Source organism: Sprattus sprattus, assembly GCF_963457725.1.
Source record: "Sprattus sprattus genome assembly, chromosome: 11".
NCBI classification, from domain to species: Eukaryota; Metazoa; Chordata; class Actinopteri; order Clupeiformes; family Clupeidae; genus Sprattus; species Sprattus sprattus.
This window is the reverse complement of record NC_137909.1, coordinates 28396131-28405417: the sequence shown is the minus strand read 5'-3', so window position 1 is coordinate 28405417 and position 9287 is coordinate 28396131. Positions and strand designations below refer to the sequence as shown.

The window sequence follows — 9287 nt, the reverse complement described above, 5'->3', positions numbered from 1 at the left end:
CGTGATTTATGATTTATATCACAGTAATCAAATCAAAGGGCGAAACCGAAGCTGTCATCTAAACTCTGTGCGACTTGCAGACATTTTTAACTAAAAATGGCATACACATGACTATAGTGTAATGTTTTTTTGTCTGCATCTTCTCATAATGTGTAGACTGTGCATGCTGTATGTGTGTGTAATGTGCTGCGCCATTTGTCTATATGGACCATAAACGTCCATGATTTATTTCATGGACTACTGAAGGCTTTGAATGTGGAGCCACATAAAAGATTTGCTTCAGTTAGGATTACTTCAGTGAATGCACTGTAGGGTCCAACAGTACTGCGAAACATACCTGTTCATTCTGACAACAAAATGATACATTTACGCAAGATTTAGTATTGCACTGATATGTGACTATACACACGTTGGGTTTGTGCAAGATATTTAGAGATATCAAGGCAGGCTATGTGATGATAGCAAAATACTTCGGACCTAAAATGGCGAGAATGACGTAATATGTAGAGCACACAACCCCACGTGGGGATATAGCATTACGATTGGTGGAAACAACAGAACCCCGTTTGTGATAATATGATTGGTTGGAATCCCTCTCCTTTGACGGGATTGGTTGGAAAGGGGTGCTCTCGCGGCAGTGCAGCCCTCGTGTCAGTAGACTGTCTGTGTGTGGCACAGGATAGCATAGCTGGACGACGGGGAAATGTGAGATTGTCGAAGGAGTACAACGTTACACTTTTAAACGACCCAAACCTCTTCAAAATCGGAAGTACACTTTGGCACGATTTTTTGGATTACCCAGTCTTTCTTTTGTGAGTGGTTGGTCGCAGTCTGGAGTTTTAAGAACGGAGGAAAAAGTCTCTCTTGAACCTGCAAAGAGAAGCAGCCGTCGAGAGTCGCTTCTGTTTTCAGAGAAATGTTTGACGCGGTCGGCGTCGAGCAGGAACATTCTCGATTATTGAACTCAGTTTTCTGGATTTGATACATCAAAGGCTTTTTCACATCCATCTTGTTTTAATTTGCTCTCCGCGGAGCCGCGTAACAGAACCAACCTCAGAAGACACCAATCCAGGTACGGTAGCCAAGATAACGTTATCCACAACAGCTCTTATCCAACAAAAGTCGAGTAGCCGATGTTGGCTAACGAGCTAGCAGGGTTAGCTGTCGCTAGCAAACTAGCTAGCAAATGTTAATGCGCACAGCGCATCCATCAATTAGACAAACCCGATGTAGCAGCAACACGTAGCTTTGACTATATCTATGCTTCAAACATATGTTTTCTTTGTTTCTAGCGCTCCCATCATAGTCTGCTTACGTAGGATACGTTTCGAGGCAGCGTGTCCTTACTTCAGACATGAACACAAAGAAAAACGACTGCCCCGACGTTATCAGACCAGTTGTGTTACTAACTATGAGTCATTAGTTTGATGTGATTTACTTGTCTAAGTTAAAGTACATACGCCTCACATAACACTGTGAATGTTGTGGGTCAGCCGGTAGGATTGCGGAATAGCCAGTAAAACCAGTTGTCTAACTGATCATTAAACGGCTTATCGAGATTCCCGGCTAGCGATTGCAAAACGGCATTAGAGCGTCACGTAGCTGGCGCTTCAATGATGGGAATTTAGTAAGGTCACCCGACCTCAATACTGAATGAACTGCTTCTCTAAATGGCCGAACACGAAGCCCCCTCCTCGTTTAACCTGCCGCCCGTTTTGTCTGTGTTGTGTTGTGGGTGAAGTTATCGAGTAGACTGACGCTGTATGTGTTTCCCTTCTTCCTTCCTCGATTGAACACTGAAAAGGGGATCAAACTGTGCGGATCTTAAAAAACGAGGGGGACACTGACGGGGTCTTGAGCCCCCCCCAGCGACCACTGGAATCGGGCTTTGTGTCCGACTACACCGCTGGAGAAAGCGGCGTGCCAGAGAACCACGCTATTCACAGACCTCCAGCAAATAAGGGATACATTTCAAGATGTACCCTCAGGGCCGGCATCCGGTAAGTTTGGACATCTTGAACCGATGTGATACGTAATTGCTCCATCTGCATTGATTTATCCGGGCAAGCACGGCAGAGCCACTGGTCCGCGACCAAAGACATCCTGATCTTTATAAGACGACCTGTACCTCTTTTTGACTTGCTGAAAAAACGCCGCCACAATAACACTTTGATGTGTACATCAGGTCAATAGCTGGCATAGCGGTTTAACAAGGCGATCAAGTAGACCACTGCCTGACCCATTGCCACAGACGCTCATTGACACCGATGATTACATTTGAAAGTGGTTGAATTGAGCTACCCCCCCCCCCCCCCCCACCCCCTTCTCCTCTCTAATCACTCCCCGCGATCACTGTTTATTCCCTCTACTCATATTTGTTTACAGAACACCTGGTTTGAACTCAACGGAAGAGAGGGAAAGGAGAAAAAAAAGCAGTAGTGGGGGTTGGGGGTGAGAGAGTGGGAGAGGGAGGGAGGGAGGGAGGGAGGGAGGAAAAAAAACAAAGGCGAATTTTTACAGGCGCAGTTTGGCACGCTCAGACTCATCCATGCGCGGCGACCCCATTTCTGCTGCTGGTGTTTATGTGGAGCTTTAAAAGGGCCCTCCCTGCAGGCACACACACACACACACACACACACACACTCTCTCCCCCCCTGTCAGAAACCCTAGCACTCCCCTCCCTCACACAACATGGCACTCTAGCAGAGATGTCACCCTTCACTTCCATCCACACTGAAACGTGAGAGCAGCTTCTCGCTCCGTGAGCTGATAACGCATTAGAGAGAGAGAGAGAGAGACAGAGGGAGAGAGAGAGAGAGAGAGAGAGAGAGAGAGAGAGAGGGACAGAGAGAGAGCAAGTGAGAGGGAGAGAGAGAGACACACAGAGAGCGGGAGATAGACAGACTGAGGGAGAGAGAGAGAGGGAGAGACGGACAGAGAGAGACGGAGAGACAGACACAGAGGGAGGGGAACAACAGAAAAGCATTTCTTGTCTCCTGGGGCAGTAATTGGCTCTGATTGATGCAATCTCTTGTCTCGCAGGCACCACACCAGCCCGGCCAGCCTGGTTTCAAATTCACAGTGGCCGAGTCCTGCGACAGGATTAAAGACGAGTTCCAGTTCCTCCAAGCCCAGTACCACAGGTAATCATCGCACACAGCCAGCACCTGTAACAAGCCAGCCACAGCGAGCGGATGTGTGTGTGTGTTGTTTATTGCCAAATCACACGTAGGAAATTCCCAACACACACACACACACACTTGCACACACACATACACACAGACATGTGTTAAAGCTGAGAAATCCCTGGCCAGCGTTTAATCTATTGTGTATTTTCACAACCCTGGGATGCTAATCATAATCATGTGTTTGACTAACAGCCACTCGAAGCCCATTCAGCAGACTTTCTACTGTGCAGAATAAGCCCGTGATTAAAGAGAAAAAAGAATTAGGTGATCTTGGGTGAACTGAACTCACTAATTCTTTTGTGTTTTGTCCACAGTCTAAAGGTGGAATACGACAAACTGGCCAATGAGAAGACAGAAATGCAGAGGCACTATGTCATGGTGAGTTTACACTGGAGCTAAGCTATTGTTATGCGCTTAGTTGTGTGGGACTGGGGGTGTCGGAATGGCCTCTGTGTGTGTGTGTGTATGTGTGTACTTTTTTGTTGTGTGATTAGAACCAGGTGTGTGTGTGTGTACTTTTTTTGGTGTGTGTGTGTGTATGAGAGAGACCTGAAATACTGTGTGTGTGTGTGTGTGTGTGTGTGTGTGAGATATCTCTCCCCCCTGCCTGCTCCGAGGTCTTTGAGCTGACTTGAGCCCACTGCTTTATTGAGAGGCCATGACTGACTGCACTGAGCCCCAGTCTGCCCTCTTATGCCGCCCACAAGCCACAGGGGTCAGCCACTACAGCATTGTCCCCTTTCTTTCTCTCTCTCTCCCCCTCTTTCTTCCTCCCTCTCTCCCTCCACACCTCCCTCTCTCTCTCTCTCTCTCCCTCTCTCTCTCTCTCTCTCTCTTCCTCCCTCTCTCCCTCCACACCTCCCTCCCTGTGTGCGGATCTGATTAGTCGCCAAGGAGACCCGCCGCTCTCGCAGACAAATGCGCCGCCTAGCTAGCTGTAAATTAGGTGAGGGGTGACTGAGACGGACCAGAAGCTGCAGGGCTGCACAGGCGCCGCGACACACTGTGTGTGTGTGTGTGTGTGTGTGTGTGTGTGTGCTGTGGGAAAAAAAGACTTTCACGCCACACACACACACACACCCCTGCTGCTGCTGACGCTGACGTTTCTGTTGTGTTACTTCCCCCTTTTATTCAGCTGTGCGTTAATTTAATTTAGTGCGCAGAAAGACCTGATGTGTGTGTGTGTGTGAGTGTGTGTGTGTGTGCACAGTGAGTGAGTAGGGCTGGATGTGAGGGGAAGAGGGGGAGCGATGGGATCAGGGGGGCGAGGGGCCGACTCAACAAGGCTGTTGAGGGTCAAACCGTGGAAGTGTACTCTCTTACACACACACACACACACACACACACGCAGTCACACACTCTCTTATCATAGGTAAACAGGCTGAAGGATGACTAATTAATGCCCAGGAAAGCAGGTTAAACATTCCTCTCGCAGGAAGACACCCCTGTCAGTTTGAGTGTGTGTGTGTGTGTGTGTGTGTGTGTGTGTGTGTGTGTGTGTGTGTGTGTGTGTGTGTGTGTTGGGGGGACAGAGAGCGGTTAGGTAAACACCTTTGAAGGATCCCTGTGGAGAGTGTGTGTGCTGATAGCATTGGATCCTGCTACTCAAGGGGTCGGCAGCAGATCTTCAGACATGTTTGTGTTGTCCTCACCGCTACCTCCCTCTCTCCACTATCTGCTTCCTGTTGCTGTCTCTGCCCTTTTCTCTGTTGTTTCTTTGTGTCTCCTTTTCTCTGTTCTTCTCTCTTTCTCTTTCTCTCTCTCGCTCTCTCTCCATCAGTATCTCTCCATCAGTCTATCGCTCTTCCTCTCCCCCCTTCCTCTATCTGTCCTTTTCTCTCTCTCTCTCTCTCTCTGCTGTCTGAGTGGGGCTGATAGAGTTGAATAATGTATTGGCCTGGTTGGCTTGGTGTCCAGTGCATGTCCTTGCCCTGACCGCTGAGTTCTCTCTCTCTCTCTCTCTCTCTCTCTCTCTCTCTGGCTCTCTCTCTCTCTCTCTGGCTCTCTCTCTCTCTCTCTGGCTCTCTCTAGCTCTCTCTCTCTTTCTCTCTCTCTCTCTCTCTCTCTCTCTCTGTGGAGTTCAGTTGGCCGGCACTGCTGCTGTCCAGCTGCCTTAGAAGAGCCAGGGGGGACCTGAAATACACTACTACTCAGAGCCTGTGTGTGTGTGTGTGTGTGTGTGTGTGTGTGTGTGTGTGTGTGTGTGTGTGTGTGTGTGTGTGTGTGTGTGTGTGTGTGTGAAACCTGAAATACACTACGACTGAGGGCCAATGTGTGGAAATGCACTACTTTTGTGTGTGTGTATGTGTGAGGACTGCTAACTGCTTTTGAATGCAGGGTAAGTGTGTGTTGACTGCATTAACAGTGGTATTTGTAATGAGTTGTGACTAATGTATTATGTGTTTCTACACACAACTTAATCTAACAATTCTTTTTTTCTTCTTTTCTTTCAGTACTACGAGATGTCCTATGGGCTGAACATAGAGATGCACAAACAGGTATGTGACGCCTTGTGATCTTCTCCACGCACACACACACACACACACACATACATACATACATACTTGTGGTACTCAGAGAAGTGTAGAGTGTGTGTGAACGTCAGTCAACACGATCGCACTTAAGTGTGAACAGACAGGAGGAGTGTGGTTCGCAGGCGTGCTCAGGGGTGAGTGGGGCTGTGTTTTTGGAGGTTGGCCTGTTTGCCTAACACACACAAACAAACACACACACACACACACACACACACACACACACACACAGTATCCTTGTAGTGTCTTTCTGTCACACACACATGCAGTATCCTTGTAGTCTTATATACACACACACACACACACACACACACACACACACACACAGTATCTTTGTAGTGTGTTTCTGTCACACACACATTCAGTACCCTTGTTGTCTTATATACACACACAAACACACACACACACACACACAATCATGATTACTTAACTGCACACACAGACATTCTCCCACTCCCACACACACACATACACATCCATTCTCACACTGTGGGTGACTCCCCAAACATGCACACACACGGCACCGGAATCCTGAACACACACAAGACACCTCCAGCGTTTCCCACACGCTCACAGCCCCCACGCAGTCCTTCACATGCAGAGGACACACACACACACACACACACACACACACACACACACACACACAGCCATGTCTGTAAGTAGTGTTATGTGGTCTTGGCTGTGCTGCTGAGCTGCTGTGCTGGCGTGTTGGTCAGACAGCTTTGATAAGATTAGAGGCAGGTCTTTGGCAGCAGGTCACCATGGGACTTAATGGCTGTGTTTCTACTATGGGGCCGGCTATCTCCGGGCCAACCAGGGCTATCTCCGGGACAACCAGGGCTATCTCCGGGCCAACCAGGGCTAATGGCCCGGGGCCTCAAGCCGCTAGAACAAAAAAAAACAAAAGAATGTTTTTTTTTTTTGCGTTTCTGCTCGAACCGATAGCCCCACAGTATTGTCGTAAAACCTGCCCATAACATGCTGCCTCGTAGTAAACCCATCATGCCCATTCACACGCCAATGGCAAGGTCAGGGTGAGGCACCGTATGATAGCGTCTAGATGCCAGTGTAAAAGTTAAGGCAGGGAATATAGAGGAAAAGTTAAGGAAGGGAATATAGAGGAAAAGGGAATATAGTGGAAACTGGAGTGGCTGTTTTTTTTTTTTTTTTCTGCTGATGTTGGCTTGGTGAAATATACAGTTCACCTGCAAAAAAAGTGTATTCTTTGTAACGTGAAGAGGCTCATCAGACTCCTCTGTTGGTTAAACGGTTGTGTAGTGGAATAGAAGTTGATTTAGTAATCCTTATCACATAGCCTTATGTGGCTTTAACACACACTATCTAACAGCATAGGCATGTTAAAGATTCAGTCACTAGTTGTTAGTTTATGTTTGATGCACAGTGTGCTAGAATGATATGCTAATCATTATTGGCAATAAATTAGCTCTAATCATCCAGCCAGAATGTGATGGTTATTAGTCATCCATACATGTTGTGCTAATTTGAGGCAGTTTTTGCCTTGAAATGTGTTGAGGTTGGATCCGTCAGTGTTGCGGGTCATGACGTGCACCATGTATGTAGCCTGCTTGCATCATGTTTGTAACACATTCACTTGTTTTAAGTTGTTACATTTTGATCAGCTCGAGTATTAAGTAGAGACCTGATGTTGTGCGCTGACCTGCTCCAGCGATTGGCCACTATCTATTCAGGTTATTTGGTGTCGTGTAGGTTATGTGATAATGACTAGTCATACTGTTGTTTTGGCGCTGAACCCCTCTCGCCTGACTCCGTTAGCCCGGTTATACACCTGAACACCGCCTTAAGCACCAGTTTGCCAGGTTATACACCTGAACACGCCTCAAGCCCAGTTAGCCCTTTCTAGCCCAAAGGGGTAATTGTGGGGGGCAAACCCCCCTGGCCTTAAGCCCCAAGGAGGCATGATCAAGCCCCGGGGGTGATGGTGGAAACGCAGCTGGCCCTGGCACGCCCTAGCACACCTGTGTGTGTGTGTGTGCGGCTAATGACTGCTGGGAGAGAAGCCTAACACAGCACGGCACAGTAGCGTAGCGTAGCGTAGGCCTGATTTATGTCAGCAAATTTCACACGCCACCGTAAATTAAGATGAGACACCACAGCCGGAGGAGATGGGGAAAGAGAGAGAGAGAGAGAGAGAGAAAGAGAGAAAGAAAGAGGGAGATGGGGAGAGTAAGACAGAGAGAGGGCGGTGAGGTGAGGTGGGGTTATCAGACGATGAATCAGCTCTCGACACCTTCCAGTGCAGTGGCTTATCCCTCAAGCAATATCCCAGCATTCCCTGTGGGTCTCAGGACTCTGAGGTGCGAGATACACTTGGGACAGGAGGAGGAAGGCAAGGCAGGTTTATTTGTATAGCCCATTTCATACAACAAAGGCAACCCAATGTGCTTAGGAGTCTGGCTTTAAAGGTGCCCGGTGCCTGTGTGTGTGTTCTACGGTGGCTGTGTGTGTTTTCTAAAGTGGCTGTGTGTGTTTTCTAAGGTTCTCCGTGGCTGGCTGTGTTTTCTACGGTGGCTGTGTGTGTTTTCTTTGGTGGCTGTGTGTGTTTTCTTTGGTGGCTGTGTGTGTTTTCTTTGGTGGCTGTGTGTGTTTTCTAAGGTGGTCTGTGGCTGTGTGTGTTTTCTAAGGTGGTCTGTGGCTGTGTGTGTTTTCTAAGGTGGTCTGCTTACTTACTGCCTACTTGCAGTGAATACAGATCAACGATAGAGGCAGCGGAGAGAGGGAGGATGTTTAGACTGACCCCTGGCCTTCCTCTGGAACACACACACACACACACACACACACACACACACACACAGAGCTTCAGGCCCCAGTTAGGTTAATGGTGTGCGGGGAGGAGATGCTGGATTGCAGCTGCAGGGCCATCAATCAGTGTCCTCTGTGTGTGTGTGTGTGTGTGTGTGTGTGTGTGTGTGTGTGCGACGTTGCTGCCGAGCCTCACTTCTGTCAGAGCAGCCGTTTCTGTGATGGGTCCAGTCAGCTACTTATCTCCCGGAGAGGATGGAGGGATGGTGTGTGTGTGTGTGTGGGGGGGGTGGGGGGGAGGTTACATGCTGAGAAGGGAGGGGTGGACAGATAGATGAGGGAGATGACTAGCGAGGGAGAGGTGGATGACTAGAGAGAGAGAGCGAGCGAGCGAGTGGGAGGAGGGTAGAGCAAGGGAAGGGTGTGTGTGTGTGTGTGTGTGTGTGTGTGTGTGTGTGAGTGGGAGGGCTGTCCCTGTGTAAACAGGTTAATCGACTGATCCATTTTAGCGCCCTGACTTTTATCAGGAGCCGCCACCGAGCTGATGGAGGGAACTGAATTATTCATTCTGCTGCGGGGGCTCTAACCTGCTTATTGTGTGTGTGTGTGTGTGTGTGTGTGGGTGTGTGTGTGTGTGTGTGTGTCAGTGAGCAAACAGCGAGATCTCTCAGTCTTTGTCAGCCCTTCTTTTTTCCCCCTTTCTTCCTTTCTTCCGTGGAGGAGGTCAGAGTGGGGAGTGGTTAACTGCCGGGGGTGGGGGTGGGTGTGGGGGGGGATTACTGGA

At 48.7% G+C, this 9287-nt stretch overlaps 1 protein-coding gene across 1 annotated transcript in view; it reads left to right on the top strand.

The window, feature by feature from the left end:
* Positions 1 to 711: 711 nt before the first annotated feature.
* LOC308372432 (transducin-like enhancer protein 3-B) overlaps positions 712 to 9287 on the top strand; it is a gene marked incomplete at its 3' end in the record, with an annotated part of 25600 nt that continues 17024 nt past the window's right edge. The window contains exons 1-5 of the mRNA XM_080847585.1: positions 712 to 1072; positions 1805 to 2000; positions 3043 to 3143; positions 3503 to 3566; positions 5642 to 5686. Coding sequence (XP_080703711.1) covers positions 1977 to 2000; positions 3043 to 3143; positions 3503 to 3566; positions 5642 to 5686 — 234 coding nt within the window. The 5' untranslated portion in view covers positions 712 to 1072; positions 1805 to 1976. The remainder of the gene's footprint in view (positions 1073 to 1804; positions 2001 to 3042; positions 3144 to 3502; positions 3567 to 5641; positions 5687 to 9287) is intronic.